At 59.6% G+C, this 19,476-nt stretch overlaps 1 protein-coding gene across 1 annotated transcript; it reads left to right on the forward strand.

The window, feature by feature from the left end:
- The first annotated feature begins 3,955 nt into the window (after window positions 1-3,955).
- Window positions 3,956-18,498, forward strand: LOC122207771. Its single transcript, XM_042917941.1, has 8 exons — window positions 3,956-4,920; window positions 4,999-5,147; window positions 5,210-5,390; window positions 8,435-8,560; window positions 8,658-8,736; window positions 15,579-15,687; window positions 16,211-16,321; window positions 17,077-18,498. The coding sequence occupies exons 1-8, from the start codon at window positions 3,971-3,973 to the stop codon at window positions 18,150-18,152; spliced, it is 2,781 nt and encodes a 926-aa protein (XP_042773875.1). The 5' UTR covers window positions 3,956-3,970; the 3' UTR covers window positions 18,153-18,498.
- Window positions 18,499-19,476: the final 978 nt, after the last annotated feature.

A 19,476-nucleotide genomic window follows, 5' to 3' on the forward strand; every position in this document is an offset into this window, starting at 1 on the left:
CTCATCACCGGGGCGAGTCCTGGCCCTGGCCCGCCTGACAGCTTGCTACCAAATAGGGCTGCCTCTGACTCAGGAGCCTGATTGGCTGTGGAAGGGCCAAGGGCGCTGAGCTGGGCGCTCTCGGCTGCTGGGTGCCCTCCCAGCCCTGATCCCCACCCTTGTAGGCAGCAGACAAGGCGGGTGGGCGGGGTGCTGCTGGCGTGCTCTGGGTGGGCCAGGATCGGTGTCTTCTGAGCCCTGGTCCGGAGGCCTGCCTCCTAGGAAGTCCCTCTTCCTAGGAAGTGTTCTTCCTGGCCTCACTGTGCAGTCACCTGTTGGGGACATCCGTGAGGTTATCCTGTCAGGAGTTCCCAGCATCTGTGGGTGAACAGAAGCCTCTGCTTTGAACACCCCTGGCCAGGGCATGTGTCCCACAGATGTGTTGGTGTCTGTTAGCTACTACCCATTCTTCATTCCTTGTCCCCATAACTGGATTCGGTAGGTGGGATTGAGTGTGAGATCATCCCAGCCTGTCCTGGGTGCACAGGTCTCCTGTTAGGGTGTCCTGCGGTAAGCTTCAGCCTATAGGACAAGAGTCTACTGGGTTCCTCCACGAAGGGGTTTGTTCTCTGAAAATGACAGGCAAGCAAGGAGAACTTGGCACCCTGCCTCTTCCAGCCTTAAATACATCCAGATGGGGAGGTGATGTCCAGAGCTGCAGCAGCCATTTTGCAACCAGGAGTCGGTGACCTCCAAAATGAAGAGCCAGTGTCCTAGGGGTAGTGAAGCAGAGAGAGGCTGGCCCCAGCCCGTGATGAAACTGCTCACCTCTGGGCCTGCTGTCCTGAGAGACTAACAGCTCATCAGTGCTCAGCCAGGCTGGTTGGGTTTAGGTTATTACTTGCAGTTCTTTGTTTCTATTGGAGACAAGAAGACAGCCAGGTCTCACGTCTGAACATCTGCTCTAAGACTCGACCTGCCACCCCGTGTCCAGGTGAGCGTGAATCGGCTCCTCCCGGGGCTGATGCGTTGTGCCCTCTCCCACCAAGCCAGACCCTACCTCAGGGTCTCTGGCGCGGACACTGCAGGGTGGGCGCAGAAGCCATTCCCCTCCCTGAGTTCAAAGAACCCACTGTGACCCAGGCCTGAGCCAGGCCTTCCCGAGATCCTCCCCCCTCCCCGTGTCCGGAGTCAGGGGGACCGGGCCGCACGCCCCACATGTCTGCTCATGCGGCCTTGTCCCCCGGCTGGCCCTCGGGGGGTAACCTCTGTGAAGGAAGCAGGGCCTGGGCCCGGTGGTCAGTGACCCCTACCTCCTGCTGTGGCCACGGCTCGGCTCAGGCATCCCACCGGACTTTGCACCCCAGCCCCCACACGGAGCTCCTCGACCCATCGAATGCCCGCGTGTTGTCGGCCTGCGTGCGCCTGGCACTGCGCTTGGTGCTGGGGACACGACGACCAAGGGGTTCCCGCTCTTAACAGCCTCCTCACGTGGGGGTCAGGCACGTTGTCTCATGTTGACACGTGCTCTGAGGGGACAGTTGTGTCCACCACCTGTCCCCTGGCCGTCCCTCAGTTTCCCTTAGGGGCACCGGAGGTCGGAGTTGCTGTAAGAGGCCTTGGGGATTATCTGTGATTTCCTTTAGACCCTTCCCCTCACAACCATAACTAATCACAACGCTGACTGTCTCCCTCCCGTGAAGTCCTCAACAGGCACATCAGAACCCGATGGGGAGTCTCGAGGCCTCACCAGGAAGAAGACTGGTTGTCCGCCAGAGGCTGTCCAGTTCTCAGGCCCTTTGAAGTCTCAGGCCGGGGGTGGGTGGGGGTGGGGAGGGCGTGTCCACCTCAAAGGCCTCATTTGTGGAGCTGGAAACACTAACAGCCCTGAAGTGTGACGGCACAGAGGCGGGGGACGAGGCTGCTCCCACGACAGGCTCTTGGTTGGTGCCCCCAGATGTGGAGGGTGGTCAAGAAGCTGTCCCTGGTGATGGACAGCCGCAGTGTGAGTCCTGGGACCACCCCCACCGGCCGTGGCACCACCCTGTGGTCCTGGGAGCCTTTGCTCCCTTGGGAGTTCTCCGTCAGGCTGAGAGAGTGGGAGGTGGAGTCCACAGAAGGCATAAAGCTGGGGCGGGGTGGGGGGGGGGGTTGGTGTGTTCCATCGTGTGCCTGGTTCCGGGGGGGTTTAGGCTTTTCGTCTTCTACGGGGGGGGGGGGGGGGGTCGGTGCTCGTGCCAGAAACAGACACGTGCGTTGCTAGGCGTTGCCCCGCGGGAGCCCTTCCCTGTGTCCACCAGAAGATGGGACAGGAACGCCTCGCGGGTCTGGGGAGACGTCCAGGGTGCTCTATACGCCAAGGACCGCCGCTCGCACCCGCACGGGTGTCTGAGCGCGAAGCAGGGGAAAGCAGGAAAGCACACGCAGAATTCACTGACCGTCACGGGGTGGCTCCCAGGGCAGGGGGGATGCCGCAAGGGTTCTGGTGCAGTTCGTGTTTGATGGATGGATCTGGGTGCTGCTTTCCTGGCTGTGTGGAGGTTGGGGCACCCACTCACCTGCACTTTTTATAATTTGTGTACTTTTTATGTATGAGGTGCTTCAATAAAGAGCACAAACCAAAGGGGGTAAAAGAGCTTTGTGAGTTGTGTGAGGAGTAATACAAGCGGGTACTAACGTGTGGTCACACGTGTGGGCACTGCCATCAGAGGCCACCTGGCTTCAACAGGAATGTCAGATACGCGCGAAACACCGAGACCTCCCTCCCGGTCCCCTCCTGGCCCCACCACCACCACAGAACGAGCCACTCCCCTTTCTCGCTCCGGATTTTCTCTGCCTGTCAACCAACAGTTCGATTCCCCGCCCACCCTCGCCCTTTAGAGGAGAGATTGCAGTCTTCGGTGAGAAAGCGCTGGGAGCACTCCGGGGCGAGGTGCCCCAGGCTGCGCGGTGGCTCGGGCAGCGCACCACGTGGTCGCAGACCGAGGTCTGCCCTTGAAGTGGTTTCTTCCGCAGAGGAAATGGGGGCTTGCCCCTCCCCCAGCGGAGGATGAGGCAGAGCAAAAGGCTGTTGTGACCAGGATGCCCTGCAGCAGGTCTCAGAGAAGGGGGCGGGGTTCTTGGGGGCAGGGGCTACCCTTCGCATTTAACATGGGGGTGTTGCGGGCTGGGGGTGGTCAACAGCCAATGGCTGTTCCCAAGGCAGAGTGGTATCAGGTGGGTGTCAGGGATCAGAGATGGCTCCAGGAAGGAGGTGGTGTTTGCAGCGGGCCTGGAGGAGAGTTAGAAGTCTTGGGGTAGATTTAGAGGAGACCCTCCCCCCCCCCCACCCGTCCCCGTGCCACACGCAAACAGATGGCGGGAGCAGAGCCAGGCTGGGAGTGATGGTGGAGCACAGGTGACAGGGGAGATCCCCAGCCGAGCCCTGAAGGGGCCCTTGAGGGTCCAGGGCCCTTGGAGTGAGGACGGCCCTGGATGCCATTTGTGTTGCCTGGCAGCAGGCCGGGGGTACCATGGGTGCTCTCTGATGGTGCGTCCAGGGTGCACGCCCATCATGTGGCCGCCCTCAGGAGGAGGGGCTCCGGGGACTTGGAAGAACTGGAGAAAGGCTTCATTCTTTCTGGGACCTCAGCCCACCCCGGGCCTGGGGAAGCAGGAGGCCTGGCCGGCCACGAGGCAGCAAGAGGCATAGAAAAACGTATGTCCGGACCCGAGCCACCGCACCTCCACGGAAGAGGTGGGGAGGTGGGCCGGGGGTCCAGAGAGACTAGAGGGTTGGTGCAAGGGAGCTTGGGGTCCTGGCCGAGAAGTGACCGCTCTGGTGGGAGGCTGGGGTCTTTCCAGCTGCATTGTGCCTGAGCTGACATTTGTCCGGACGGGGAGAGGGTGACTGCGAGGGCGGCCCCGGGGGGACCGATGAAGCCTGCTGGAAGAATCATCGCTGAGCGGGACGCCGCAGAGTGAGGCCCCGTTCCCGTTCCCTGGCGGGACTATGTCCGTGCAGGGCCCCCAGAGGAGGCTGCTGGGCTCCCTCAACTCCACCTCCCCAGCCGCCCCGCGCCTCGGGCTGGCCGCCAATCAGACAGGGCCATGGTGCCTGGAGGTGTCCGTTCCCGACGGACTCTTTCTCAGCCTGGGGCTGGTGAGCGTGGTGGAGAACGTGCTGGTGGTGGCCGCCATTGCCAAGAACCGCAACCTGCACTCGCCCATGTATTACTTCATCTGTTGCCTGGCCGTGTCCGACCTGCTGGTGAGCGTGAGCAGTGTGCTGGAGACGGCCGTCATGCTGCTGCTGGAGGCGGGCACCCTGGCCGGCCGGGCCGCCGTGGTGCAGCAGCTGGACGACGTCATTGACGTGCTGGTCTGTGGCGCCATGGTGTCGAGCCTCTGCTTCCTGGGCGCCATCGCCGTGGACCGCTACATTTCCATCTTCTACGCGCTGCGGTACCACAGCATCGTCACGCTGCCCCGGGCGTGGCGGGCCATCTCAGCTATCTGGGTGGCCAGCGTCCTCTCCAGCACGCTCTTCATCGCCTACTATGATCACACGGCCGTCCTGCTCTGTCTCGTCAGCTTCTTTGTAGCCATGTTGGTGCTCATGGCCGTGCTGTACGTCCACATGCTCGCCCGGGCGTGCCAGCACGCCCGGGGCATCGCCCGGCTCCATAAGCGGCAGCGCCCCGTCCACCAGGGCTTGGGCCTCAAGGGCGCGGCCACGCTCACCATCCTGCTGGGCATTTTCTTTCTCTGCTGGGGCCCCTTCTTCCTGCACCTCTCGCTCATGGTCCTCTGCCCTCGACACCCCATCTGTGGCTGCGTCTTCAAGAACTTCAACCTCTTCCTCACCCTCATCATCTGCAACTCCATCGTCGACCCCCTCATCTACGCCTTCCGCAGCCAGGAGCTCCGGAAGACGCTCCAAGAGGTGCTGCTGTGCTCATGGTGAGGCTGCGGGCTCGGGGCCAGGGTGTCGGGCAGAGGGAGGTGGGAATGTCCTATGGCCTGATTCCCGTGCGACAGGGGCAGGCACTTGCCAAAGGGGACGGATGAGCCGATCTCTGGCGGTGCGGAGGCATGGACCCTCTGGGGCCCGAGAAGGGAGAGAGCACAGACGTCCAGGAGTTGCTGTGGAGACTGGAGGCTGGGGAGATGGCGGGGCCGCAGGCGCTAGAGGTGGGTCCTGGGCCCCTGGACGGGGACTCTGCCCACCCCTGGAGCGCTCCACCTCCAGCCCGGCACCAGGCGAGGACACCCACCTTTGCTGCCAAGCCTATGGATCTGCGCCCCGTGGCCTGTCGGGATGTGAAGTCTCTGTGTGGGCCGAATGACAAGCGCCGCTCCCCGGGAGGGCCTCTGGAAAAGGGACTTTGTGACCAGCAGGACCTGGCTTCACAGGCCTGCTTCAGGAAGAAGTGAGCTGCTCTTTCAGGCAGAGGGACCGTGTCTGCACGGGCTCCAGTGGAGGGCGGGGCTGATCTAAGGCTCAGCGGTGACCAGAGGGCATGGGGGCTGGGGGTGGCCATCTGTGTGCACCCCACGTATCTGGCAGACGGCGCCGGCCAGTGCCCGCTCGGGCCAAGGCGGGGGTTGTCGGCCTGAAGCAGTGAACCAGTGTCAGCCCAGGGTCTCAGGGCTGGGAAGTGGCCTGGTAATAAATGCTGTGCTCGCTGCATCACCTCCACCATCCGTCTTGCCTCTTTCTGGAAATTGCTTGAAGCCAGAGGGAGGAGGAAGGGGGAGGGGCAAGGGTGGGGTTGAGGGTGATGAACAGGGTGAAGTGAGTCCCAGAAACCAGCCAGAAACCGTGGCTGGCCTGCCCAGGTGAAGAAGCCACAGCCCTGAGTGACTCAGTCAGCTAAGCATCCCACTCCTGATTTCGGCACAGGTCGTCATCTCACCCTTCATGGGACGGAGCCCTGCACGGGGTTCCGCGCTGACAGCACAGCGCCTGCTTGGGATTCTTCCTCCCTCTCTCTCCACCCCTCCCCTGCTCATTCCCTCTCTCTCTCTCTCTCTCTCTCTCTCTCAAAATAAATAAATAAGTTTAAAAAAAAAGGCATAAACCTAAGAGACTCTTAAATATGGAGAACAAACAGTTACGGGAGGGGTTGTGGGAGGGGGGATGGGCTAAATGGGGAAGGGGCACTAAGGAATGTACTCCTGAAATCACTGTTGCACTATATGCTAACTAACTTGGATGTAAATTAAAATAAATAAAAAGGAAGAAAGAAGAAAAAAGCCATAGCCCCAAAGGACCCAGAGTGCCTGAAGCCCGGCCCAGGGGGAGAGTGTGGCGGGAGGGGGGGGGGGCACTCACACCTGCTCTGAGCCCGTGTCCGGTTTTCTCTTCATGGCGCAACCCCCAGCTCAGAGCAACTAAAGAGACAGCAGGAGCAGCAGCCGCACCACCCCAGACACCTCCATGGTGACAAGACTCGACACTGTCCAGGCTGCAGCCAAAGCTGGACCCCCGTGACGCATCTGTGACCTCAGCCCGAGCACATCCCTCTCTCAGCCCAGTCATGGCACCCCTCCTCCATGTCTGCTCTGAACAACATGGAGGGGCCCACAGTGTAGAGTGGGCTGGGGGCTGGGGTCCGCTCTCCCCCCAGCACTGCCCTTCTGGAAGGGGGGTTAGGACTCAGCCAGCTCTGGGAAGTGTTTGAGGCAAGGCCTCCCCGAATGGAGTAAGTCTGTCCAAGGACCGTCCAAGTCCACACCCCAAGGGAGTGGACATCTGGGGTGAACCACGCTGCCTGGTGCCAGAAAGCCTTGGGTCCCCCCTCTGTTGCGATCCTGGGTTTCTCACTGAAGAGCCCACCTGGTTTGCTCCACACAAACTGAGCGTACAGACGACCCCCTCCTCATGCAGGTTCGGCGGAGGCCAAAGTGACGGTACCAGCCAGTTTGAAGGCGGGTCTAGTAACGCTGAGGACTCCTGCAGCCCCGGCCAGCCGCCCCGCAGCGCTGCCCCAGCCAGTCCCCACCCATGCTGGCAGCTTCAGCCCAGACTGCTGGCCTCAAGGCCAGGAGCTGGTTCCCGGCAGGGCCAGCCTTTGCTGGGAGACAGGATGGTGAGTCAGCTTTGAACCTGGCACCAGAGCCCTCTGGGGATGGAGGGAGAGCTGGCCTGGCCTGATGCCATCACTCAGGGAGGCAGGGCATGTGGGTAATGGGTCCTGGCCAGCAGGATGCTGCAAAGCTTCTTCCTTCGCTCAGACGGGGAGGTGCAGCCAGCTCCGGGGAAGAGCCAAACGCTCACCAACGACCCCCTGAACAGGGGGGTGTGGTGGTGGAGGGGGGAGGCAGGGAGGGGCCCCAGGCAGCCAGAAGCCAACCACAGAAAGCCACATCGTGGACATGTTGTGGGGGAGGGGTGTCTCTGGAGAACAAAAGACCCATTTCTGGACTAGCCAAGCTGGAGAGCTTCAGGAGGGAAAGAGGGGCTTGTGCACAGCCACACCCAGGGAACACACAGGCGCACCGCCGACTGCTTGTGGAACCTCCGGGCACTGTGACTGAGGCCCTGGAAGATTTTCTTACTGAGACATCAGAAGGACCTTATTATAAGGTGGTTTCAGTACGATGTCTGACCCCAGGGGAACATCGAGCCAGTGGCATATGTTCGTGCAGCACAACGTCCGCACGGCTCGTCTGCTTCTTTCTCTCCCTTCTTTTCTGACCAGGGGACCCCCTCCCAGTTTTTCCCCCAAGAGCCCCACCCCCTCTGCCTTAGGCACACACCATCTCACCACATAGACCCCCCCCCCACCACCACCACCACGTTGTGCTGGCCTCACTTGGACCAAGGGTCTAGGGGGTCCAAGTGAAATCAGGAGGTGAACCAGACAGAACCCACTGCCCGCCATCCCCCACCCTGTCAGTCCCTGGACTGGCTTGTGTCCTTATGACCATTCCTGACACCAGTATTCGCTGAGCAGCGGACACATGGCAGGCGCGGTGACATGTGCAAGGTCCGTCTGGAATCGCGTGGCAGGCCCCTGGGGGAGGAGGAGGCAGGATCGCAACCCCCAATGCAGAAGCTGCCATCCTAACCCACCGCCCTTCTGACTCGGCGTTTCTGAGCCCTGCCCCATGCTTTCTTCTGGAGGGTTCGGTGACTGCTGCAGCCTTTCCCCGCGTCCCCCACCCCTAAGGGATCCAGCAAAGCTCAGAGTACCTTGTTTGTCCCTTCATGCCACAAGACAGGGAGCTGAGAGGCGTCCATCTCGGTCTTTTGGGGTGGGAAAGTGGGGGTGGTCCCTGAACGGGTGTGGGGGAGAAAGGCTGTCCTTGCAAAGCCTCAGGGTGGGGCTGCCGCTGCGCTGGGACCGGGGAGGGCGGCCTAGGCGGCGTCCGAGAGCCGAGAGGCGCCTCTATTGTCCTCCCCGGAGCCCGCCAGCCCCTCCTTTCAGTGTGCGGCCCACCCCACCCCCCGCCCCCCGCGGGCCCCCAGACCCCGGCGGCGGCGGGAGGAGGCGCCGCAGCGCGCGGCCGAGTGGGGATGCGCGGTGCTGATGGTGCAGGCCGGTGCCGCATTCTGCGGCGGCGCCCTCCGATTGGCCGCGCCCGGTGACGCCAGGCCGGGCGCGGCGGGCGGGGCCCGGCCTATAAGAGCTGGCGGCGGGGACGCCCGAGCCTCCGCAGCCAGCCCCGGCCTGTACGCGCGTGTCCCGCAGCCGCCCGCCGCCCGCACCGAGCATGAGGGAGATCGTGCACATCCAGGCCGGCCAGTGCGGCAACCAGATCGGGGCCAAGGTGAGGAGGCGCGCCGCCGCACCCCCGCCCCGCTCCGGGCCCTGAGACCCGCGCGCCCCCCGCACCCCCACCCCGCGCCGGGCCCCGGAGGGAGGGAAGCAGGGAGGCGCCCGGGCCCCGCGAGCCGCACCCCGCGTCGCACTCGCCCCTGCGAAGCCGAGAGAGAACAAAGGGACGAGCCGGGCTCCGCGGCGGGCGGGCGACCGGGGCATCGGGATCCCCGCCCTGCCACCTGCACGCCGTGTGTCCTCTGTCCCTGCCCGGGCACCTCTGGCCTGCCGGAGCACGGCTCGAGTCAGCGGCTGCGGCTGCGGCTGCGGCTGCGGCTGCGGGGACTGTCTGGGCGTGGCCCTCTTCTCCGGGGTCCCTACGCAGCCTTGAGCCTGATGGATGGGTGGGCAGGTTTGGGTGGGGCGTCACCCTTCAAAGCCCTAACGATTCTGTCGGCCGTGCTCCCACTCCGCCCGCCCCCCCCTCCCCAACCCCCCAGCAACAGGATGTCCTCCCAGCGGCCAGGCCACCCCCGTGTCCCTAACCTCCCTCTTACAGCCCTGGGCTTCCCGACCCCACCCTGTTCCTTTGTTGGGGGGAAGGGTTGGGCACAAAGTCGGGGTGACCTTGGTCCGGCCGGGACTCTCCTTCGGCTCAGCCCAGCCTGGTCAGAGCACCAGGTGGAGCTGGGTGGGCAGTACCCACCCCGGGACCGCGGAGTCTGGGGGTAGGACGCGGGAACAAAGCCGGGCTCCCGGGATGGACAGCTGCATCACCGCCCGGCGCCTCCCCTCCACTGTTGTTAGCTCACCTCACAGATGTTGGGGACTGAGGGGAAGAAGAGGTCCTATATTCCCCGGTGGAACCCAGGAGACAGGTGTCACATCCCGGAGATTGTCCCTTGCCCAAGGTCACACAGCAAGTGCGAGACAGAGCCACGCTCTGCAGACGTCCAGCCTAGGGCTCAGGCTGGGTGGGTGGGGCCTGCTGCCCACTGGGGCACCCCTCAGAACAAAACGGGGCAGCAGGAGTGGCTTTGTCAGGACCAAGGCCAGGGACGCGGGGTGGGAACGGTGGAGGGCGGGTTTCCCAAAGGAGGCTGTGGGAGGAGACAGGTCTTGGAGGGGAAGGGGCCTAGGAAAAGGTTCCTCTGGAGGCTGTTGCCATGGAAACCAGGCAAGAACAAAAAGCTAATTACAACAGGGCTGGGGCAGCCTCGTGGCTGACATGTAAATTGCAACTTCTCTAGGGTGGAGGCGACTTGGATGGGGTGGAGGGGTGGAACCAGGGAGACTCCCTAATCACCCAAGGAGACAGCTGTGTCTGCCCCAGGAAGGGGACTGGGGGAGGGGGAGGCCTGGGGGATGATGGCCTCAAATCAAATCAGGGCTCCTGGGGCAGTCACTGACAGCTGCCCTGGCCAGGTGGGAGGGGTGAGGGCTCACTAATGTGGTCACAGAGGCCAGGCCTGCCCTGAACATCTGCTTCTGGGGGGGGGGGGCGGTGTCAAGGGTCACTGGGGGGAGGGAGGGCAGTCCCGAGTCCTGCCTGAGCCTGGGCGTGTAGTGAGTCCAGTTATGCACCCCTCCCTTCTGTGACCGGGACAGACACGCACCAGGCAAAGGCAAGTCCACGCCAGAGGTATTGCTGAGGTGGGGGGACGGCCAGGAGGGCAGGGGTGGGAGGAAGAAAGGCAGAGGCAGTAGCCTGAGTGCCAGACAGTGTCCTCCGGGGAGATTTTTTTTTCTGCTTCTTAGAGATTGCTCATTACTTTTTATTCCTTTTGGGTTGATTTTCTTACTGTATGTTGTTTTAAACATTATTATCTGATCCTTTCTAACAGTTCAAACCAGGGAGAGATGGGTTTTGCAGGGAGGGGGATTGCTTCTCCCTTTCCCACCGCTGCCTTTCTTTGGTGACCAGTGGCAGCTGTCAAGCTCTTTCCTTCTGGCCTCCTTGTCTCGGAAAGTATTCAAAGCCCCCTGGGCTAGGCCCCATGTACGGGCTTAGTGGATGCTGCCATCTGCCCTGTGGACAGGCAGTTCACTGGCCATTTCAGTCTCCTAATCCCATACTAGTTTGGGGGTTTGGGGCTCCCTGGTGAGGGGAGAGAGCAAACTTTTCCTTTCCATCACGATCAGCAGGCTTGCAGGTCCTTGGGTGGTGCTTGACTCAGCTTGGGTCCCTGCTCTAGGGAGGGGCCTGGCTGTGGGGGATCTAGGGCAGTCAGGGAGACTGGGGCCAGGAGAGAACACACCTGTCCTGAGGGTGAGCTTGGCGCATTACTGACTCATGACAATGGTCGCTGCGTATTGAGCGCTGTGCCAGGTGCTCTAGGCGCACCACCTCGCAGGTATGTGGTGAGATTGGGTATCGCCCTCCTCCCAAGGGTCGCTCCAGGAAGTTGAGGCACCCGCCCAGGGGGGACACGGCGGGAGTTTTGAGTTTAGGTCTGCATGGATATATCTGGATGCCCCCCCCCCCTCCACCGGGTCCATTCAACAGGCGGATGAATCTGGGGGCCTCGCCCTCCTCCCCTGGGGTGCAGGGCCGGCCAGGAGCCTTTGTCTGCACCCCCTTCTCTTGGCCGCTGGGCGGAGCCTGGGAGGGGCGGGCCCGGACCCTGGCCCTGACGGCCAGTGGGGGGAGGGATTTCCGGTTTCCTCGCACCCGCCTCCTCTCCCAGCGCCTCCTAAATGGGTCAGGGTAACGCTCTCTGTGCTCGAAGCTGGGAAAGACATCGAGGTCCTAAAAGGGTTTAACGCCCCTGAATCGGCTAGCCCTCCCTCTGGCGGAGCTGCTGCACCCCACTTGCCTGGGGCTCCTGTGCCCGCCCAGACACTTGGCCGGCCCCTGGGCGCGGACGCGGCAACGGATCAGCACCACGGACAGCGCCACGGGGGGCGGAGGTGGGGGGTGGTGACGGTGTCTTGAGGTAGGAAATGCGGCCTGGACCCTGGGGTCCACACACCATCTGGCAGTTTTCTCAACTGTAGTGATGGTCGTAATTATTTATTTAATTTACAAAATTATATTTCATTTTATATTACATATTTTACTAATAAGATACTTATTTTTCTTAAGATTTTTCAGAAGTTTATTTTTTTGAGGGAGAGAGCACGCTCCAGCAGGGTAGGAGCAGAGAGAGAGGGAGAGAGAACCCCAGGCAGGCTCCACGCTGTCAGCGCAGGGCCTCAGACGGGGCTCGATCTCACTGACCGTGAGATCATGAGCCGAAATCCAGAGTCAGAAGCTTAACTGACTAAGCCACCCAGGAGCCCCGAGATCCTTATTTTAAATCACATTTTATTAGTTTTCACTTCAAAAGCAATTCTTAATATATTCTTCTAAACAGTGGAGACACTGCAGATGACGGCAAGGTGCCTACCACCTCGTTCCTGCCTCCACGTTCTGCTCTCCTTGGGGGACAATTTTGTTTCCGTTCTTCCAGCCTGTTTCCTGTGCATGTTATCTGTATATCTTTGCAGAGAGATATAGCATCTTTTGTGAGGTTTGCTTTTTTACTCCATACATCATTATGCAATATGCCTTTCCCTCAAAGATGTGTCTTGGAGATCGGCTCCTATCAGTGATGTGATTTTACTGCACCACACTATCTCAAAGTATGTTGATTTTTTTCACTTTTATTTTTATTTATTATTTCTACATATGACTTTACAAATTTAAATAGCATCTAAGGGGGGTGCCTGGCTGGCTCAGTCAGTTAAGTGTCTACTTGGCTCAGGTCATTATCTTGTGGTTTCTGGGTTCAAGCCCCATGTCAAGCTCTGTGCTGACAGCTCAGATCCTGGAGCCTGCTTTGGATTCTGTGTCTCCCTCTCTCTCTGCTCCTCCTTTGCTCTCTCTCTCTCTCAAAAATAAATAAACATTAAAAAAAATTTTTTTAAATAGCATCTAGGGGCACCAGGGTGGCTCAGTCACTTAAGTGTCTGACTTCAGCTCAGGTCATGATCTCACAACTTGTGGGTTCGAGCCCTGTGTCGGGCTCTATGCTGACAGCTCAGAGCCTGGAGCCTGCTTCGGATTCTGTGTCTCCCTCTCTCTCTCCTCCCCTCCCCTGCTCACGCTCTGTCTCTTTCTCTCTCTCAAAAATAAACATTAAAAAAAATTTATTAAATAGCATCCAAGGGGCATCAGGGTGGCTCAGTTGGTTAGGCAACCGACTCTTGATTTCAGCTCAGGGCATGATCTCAGGGTTCCTGAGTTTGAGCCCCACTCAGGCTCTGCACTGACCCTGTGGGGCCTGCTTAGGATTCTTTCTCTCCTCTTCCCTCTCTCTGCCACTCCCTCACTCATCCCCTCCCCCCCCACACACACACCTCTCAAAATAAAGAAATACAACTTAAAATTTTTAAAAAAATAAATAGCATCTAAGACCTTTTAACTCAATGAAGCCAACATTTGCTGAATGCATCAGGCCTTGTGCTAACCATGTGATGTGGGTACTATTATCGTGTCCACTTGACAGTTGAGAAAACTGAGGTCCCAAGAGCTGGGGTCACTGGCACACACTGACTGGTGCTGGATGGATGTGGTCGTCTTCTCCTGGAAGACCGTGCTTCTCACAGATGCATTTTCAACAACTTTCTGTAGATATGTTGATGGCAGGGTGACTGAATCACTCTCTGCTGGCCCCACACTTGTTGTCTTGAGCTCATCACTCCTCTACAGGGGCTGCGGGTGTCCCTGAAACCAGAGGTGTGGGGTGTCTTGGAGCCCTGGGGACCAAGGCCCTGGCTCAGGCTCTCACAAAGGCCTGGGACTGAGGAGGGCAGCGGTAGGAAGCTCTGATCAGGCCCCAAATACCTCAGTGACATTTCTGTGTGTTTGTTTCTAATTACAAAATTAACAGACACAGTGTAAAAAGAACAGTTAACAATGACAAAACGGGGAATAAGTCCAGCCCCTGTCCTCACTGAGGGATGACCTCCAAACACAGCTTCTCTGGACGAACTACCAAGACTTTTCTTGCATTTTATAATAATAACACTGTTCATAATGATCAGGGTTTTAAATTTTTTAATGTTTATTTTTTTTTTTTTTTTTAAATTTTTTTTTTCAACGTTTTTTTATTTATTTTTGGGACAGAGAGAGACAGAGCATGAATGGGGGAGGGGCAGAGAGAGAGGGAGACACAGAATCGGAAACAGGCTCCAGGCTCCGAGCCATCAGCCCAGAGCCTGACGCGGGGCTCGAACTCACGGACCGCGAGATCGTGACCTGGCTGAAGTCGGACGCTTAACCGACTGCGCCACCCAGGCGCCCCAATGTTTATTTTTGAGAGAGAGAGAGAGAGAGAGAGAGAGAGAGAGAGAAAACATGAGAGGGGGAGGGGCAGAAAGCGAGGGAGACCCAGAATCCGAAGCAGGCTCCCGGCTCCGAGCTGTCAGCACAGAGCCCGACGCAGGGCTCAAACCCACAGATCCTGAGATTGGGACCTGAGGGGAAATTGGACGCTTAACCGACTGATCCACCTAGGCGTCCCATAATTATCAGGGTTTTAAAAATGTTTTTTAAACTAATCTTTTGTTGTTGTTTAGAAATTAACACATGACAAAGAATTCCAAAAACCCCAAGGGTATACAGTGAAAAGAACTCTTCCCCAGCCCAGAACCACACTGCCAGGCACAGCTCCCTGGAGCAGACTTCTGTGTGCCTGTTAGAGACATCTACATATAGATGAGGACGAGCAGACTGGTTTCTTACTGCTTTTTTCACTGAGCCGTCTTTTTGCCAGCACATGACTCACGTGTAGAGGTCTGTTATTTCTTGAGCCCTTCATACCATTCATCTTCTGAAAGTCACTCCAACCCTGGGGAGCAAAGGGGAGGGGCACCGGGAAGTCCCACAGCGTGTGACCAGTGACCCTCCCTGAGTGGGCCCACGGTATCCACAAAAGCTTGGAGATGCCCTTGGGGTGAGAGCAGAGCTCTGGGCAGCCTTCCCTTCCCCTGGGGAGTGTGTCTTTGTGTGCTCACTTACAAGCCCCCACTCACACGCTCCACACAGATTAACTCGCTTTACTCCTAGGAAGCCTTATTTCCACCATCCGGCCTACCGAACGGATGAGGGCCCCGAGGCACAGAGAATCCTCAGGACCTGCCCAGGGTCACACAGCTGGAAAGAGGTGGTGTCGTTCCTGAATGCAGGCCCCGCTCTAGGCTTTTGGGCCCTGCTACAGCTGCAGGAGCGGAGTCTGAGGAGGGCAGTGTGGGCAGCAGCAGGCAATGGAGGAAGGAAGCCCCGGGGGTTGGGGCTGGGCCGGTCTTTGAGAACTGGCTGGGGGGCCCCAGGCAAGTCAGTCCCCACTCGGGGCCCCTGTGGTTCCTGGTGGCTGAGGCTGGTGGTGTCCTGGACACTGCCAGACCCTGTCTCTGGACAGCCTTTGCCTTGACACCGAAGGGCACACATATCCTGGACCCTGTCACTTGCTGTGGGCAGTTCTTGATCTCTGTGCCTCAGTTTCTTCATCTGAAAACCACCCCGAGAGGGTGATTATTACTACCCCTTCATGGAGGAGTGGCTGTCCCAGGCCCCTGGTTAGCAAGTGCAGGGCTGAGTCTGGGGGCCCGGGTCTGTGTCAGCTGAGCCCGGAACCACCCTGAGGGCTGCAGGCCGCGCCCACCGTGCAGACAGTGGACGTGCATATTTGCTAGGACAATCTTCTGGCAGATGACAGAGCTTGGGGGCTCTTCTCCAAAGTCACCGAAAGGAGTGAGTGCAAGCTCTGCATCCAAGCCCCTTAATTTATACCCAGGGCTGAGTCCGTGGGAGGGGAAGGGCCTGGTGGGGGACGCAAGCACCTGCTGACCCTTCCTTTCCCCCTGCAGTTCTGGGAGGTGATCAGCGACGAGCACGGTATAGACCCCAGTGGCAACTATGTGGGGGACTCGGACCTTCAGCTGGAGCGCATCAGCGTCTACTACAACGAGGCCTCTTGTGAGCTCCCACCTTGCCCCGTGCTCGACCTGGGAGGAGTGGGGAGAGGGCTTCTTGACTGCCGGGTCTCGGCATCTCTGCCTGCCTAGCAGCAGCTTGGCAGATGCAACCTGAGACTCACAAAACAAAGACAAGGGACCCTGGAAACTGCCACCCTAGTGAGATTCAAATACGTGTAATGGTCACATGACACATACACAGTCCAGGGGAATGGACAGGGCTGGGCAGGGTCCTGGAGGTCCCGCAGGAGGCCCCTGGGAGGGTCCAGAGCAGGGGCTATTTAGCAACTGGTGTAAAATGATGTCCACGGCGAACTGAAGAAATATCAGCCTGCCCACGTGGATGTAGGATGAGGTCCCGGCTGTCTGAGGTGTTGACCACGATCCCCGTTTCACACGTGGTTCCCACCTCTCTGGTCCCAGAGAGTCTGAGCGCTCATGGTGACAGCATGACTCTGGCGGGACAGGGCGATAGGCGTCCCTTCCCCTGTGTGACCCACATAACCCACCCCTTTCCTCCTCAGCTCATAAGTATGTGCCTCGGGCCATTCTCGTGGACCTTGAGCCTGGGACCATGGACAGTGTCCGGTCTGGGGCCTTTGGGCACCTCTTCAGGCCTGACAACTTCATCTTCGGTAAGTTTCCCCGGTCCCACACTCTGATGCAGACCCCCACCACAGGCAGATCCAGATCAGTGAAACAACAGAGCAAAGTCGCCACTTAGCAGGACAGAAATGACCTTCCCGTGTTGCAGTGGGCCCAGAGAAAAGGCTCTGTGCAGAGAATAGAAACCACTTGTGTATTTCAGGCAGAACAATGTGTAAGGCAGAGAATTAAGCTTATGAGACTGTTACAGAGCTGGCAGGACACGAGTCGGTCTCCAGAGGATTCAAGTTCATGGGCAGGCAGCATTGCTGTGATCAAGAGACCCTCACCCCATTTCTGTCTTCCGGAGTTCAACACCCCAGCTGAGGGGCTCGAATCCACATTCAGACCCCAAGCCGTGAGGGATTCTGGGGTTCTGGAGGCCATCACTTACACTGCCAGCATGGCCAGCCAGAGGGTGGGTGGGCTGTGGGGGGGGGGGGGGAGGGGGAACGGGTAGACTCACCCAGGACCCCTGAGGGAGGCAGAGCGAGAGCTGCAAGCCCAGGTCCTCAATTCCTGTCTTGAGCCCTTAACACGGGGCACCAGGCAGTGGGGTCCCCAGCACACAGCATGGCTGGCATGGAGGGCCATGGAGGGAGCGTGCGGGTGTGGGCACCCCCACTGCACGGAGGGAGACAGGCACAGGGTGTCCCCAGTGGTGCCCTGAGTGGCCTGTTCAGGCAGCCACCGGAGGCCTGACTAGTCTTGTGCTCCCCCTGCCCCCTCTCCCCCTCACCCACAGGTCAGAGCGGGGCTGGCAACAACTGGGCCAAGGGTCACTACACGGAGGGCGCCGAGCTGGTGGACTCGGTCCTGGACGTGGTGCGGAAGGAATGTGAGAATTGCGACTGCCTGCAGGGCTTCCAGCTGACCCACTCGCTGGGCGGGGGCACGGGCTCGGGCATGGGCACCCTCCTCATCAGCAAGGTGCGCGAGGAGTACCCGGACCGCATCATGAACACCTTCAGCGTGGTGCCCTCGCCCAAGGTGTCGGACACGGTGGTGGAGCCCTACAACGCCACGCTGTCCATCCACCAGCTGGTGGAGAACACAGACGAGACCTACTGCATCGACAACGAGGCCCTGTACGACATCTGCTTCCGCACCCTCAAACTGGCCACGCCCACCTACGGCGACCTCAACCACCTGGTGTCGGCCACCATGAGCGGCGTCACCACGTCCCTGCGCTTCCCGGGCCAGCTGAACGCCGACCTGCGCAAGCTGGCCGTGAACATGGTGCCCTTCCCGCGCCTGCACTTCTTCATGCCCGGCTTCGCCCCGCTCACCGCCAGGGGCAGCCAGCAGTACCGCGCGCTCACGGTGCCCGAGCTCACGCAGCAGATGTTCGACGCCAAGAACATGATGGCCGCGTGCGACCCGCGCCACGGCCGCTACCTGACGGTGGCCACCGTGTTCCGCGGCCGCATGTCCATGAAGGAGGTGGACGAGCAGATGCTGGCCATCCAGAGCAAGAACAGCAGCTACTTCGTCGAGTGGATCCCCAACAACGTCAAGGTGGCCGTGTGCGACATCCCGCCCCGGGGCCTCAAGATGTCCTCCACCTTCATCGGCAACAGCACGGCCATCCAGGAGCTGTTCAAGCGCATCTCCGAGCAGTTCACGGCCATGTTCCGGCGCAAGGCCTTCCTGCACTGGTACACGGGCGAGGGCATGGACGAGATGGAGTTCACCGAGGCCGAGAGCAACATGAACGACCTGGTGTCCGAGTACCAGCAGTACCAGGACGCCACGGCCGAGGAGGAGGGCGAGATGTACGAAGACGATGAGGAGGAGTCCGAGGCTCAGGGCCCCAAGTGAAGCGGCTGGAGGGGCGAGCCGGGCTGCGGCCAGGGCCACGAGGCCTGTCCCCTGGCGCCACGTCGCTACTGACACCATCCCCAGGCTTGCCCCCACCAGCTCTGCTCACAGCACCCTAGGGCTCCCGAGAGCTTGTCCTCCAGTATTTACGGCATCCCCACCCCACGTGAGTCCTGTCTTCCCGCCATAGGTCACCTCCATTTTTGTGTCTGCTTTATCGTCAGCTGCAGGCCTGATGTTTTATGGCTTATTTTGTTTCTTTTGTTTTTGTTTTTTTGGTTTTTTACTGGTTTGTGTTTATATTTTTGGGGGAGGGGATACTTAATAAATTTATTGCTGTCAGATATCCCTGCCTGGTGCTGGAGATTTCATTTTGTTCTGGAAAGTTGGGTCTGAAGGGGTGAGGAGGGGCAGACGGGGAGGTCTGTGTGGGAGCAGGGCAAAGAGGCATCGTCTCCCAGGCCGGTGGCTGAGAAGGGCTATGCTTAGAGGCTGCCGGTGCGTCCAGGCTCAGCCCCTGGGGAGCTTCTGGAAGGGGGGTCCTGGAGACGGAGTCTCATCCCGAACACCAGGTGCAGCTCACCCTAGATTGAGAACTATCTCTAGTCTCCCACAGGGAGACGCACTCCGGAGCTTCTGTCTGGTTTACCTGTGTGCTGGAAGTTAGGGCGCAGACAGCCAGAGACCCCAGTGGGGGTTGGAAGGGAGGACTTTGAACAAACCACCCCCTCCCCTGCCCCCACCGCCCGGAAAACTATGGTGTGTTGGAGGATTGTGTCTTGGGCCCTGGGAAGGGGCTGGTGGGGGTTAGGGAGCCGTGGCCACCGCACCCAGGCACACCCCTGGCAGGGAGCAATGTGCTGGCCCTAGGCGCCCCCTGGTGGCACTCCTGTGGCTGTAGGGCCACCAGTGTCCAGCTACAAGGGTTTTGGACCCAAAAAGAGTTGAGACACCTGCCCAGGGTTGAGAAAAGTCCTTCTGGCTCCTGACATTCACAGATGATCCTCCTGGGCCCCAGGTCCACTGTCTTACTGGGCCTCCTCCTGAGAGCTCAACAAAGACACCTCAGGGAACCTTCACGATGATGCTACGAGGAACATGTCATTATTACCACATTTCACAGGCAAATAAATGGAGGCTCCGAGAAGTGAGGGCACTTGCCAGCTGGCAAGTTGCAGAGCCACGTGTCTGGCCCAAGGCTGTGCACGTCTCCACTTAGCTTAAAACGGCCCCAAACTGCCCTTCCCTCCTGAGCACCTGCACCCACAAGAACTTCCTCTTCCTCCACATCTCTCCGATGAGCCTGGCCTGCCTGGGTCACCCT

Source organism: Panthera leo, chromosome E2 (genome assembly GCF_018350215.1).
Source record: "Panthera leo isolate Ple1 chromosome E2, P.leo_Ple1_pat1.1, whole genome shotgun sequence".
Lineage (NCBI taxonomy): Eukaryota > Metazoa > Chordata > Mammalia > Carnivora > Felidae > Panthera > Panthera leo.

Coding starts and splice junctions, on each gene's coding strand:
- LOC122207771 (XM_042917941.1), top strand. CDS start 3,971: ATGTCCGTGCAGGGCCCCCAGAGGAGGCTGCTGGGCTCCCTCAACTCC. Junction 8,561..8,657: donor GCCGCGCCCGGTGACGCCAG/GCCGGGCGCGGC, acceptor CGTGTCCCGCAG/CCGCCCGCCGCCCGCACCGA. Junction 15,688..16,210: donor CTACTACAACGAGGCCTCTT/GTGAGCTCCCAC, acceptor TTTCCTCCTCAG/CTCATAAGTATGTGCCTCGG.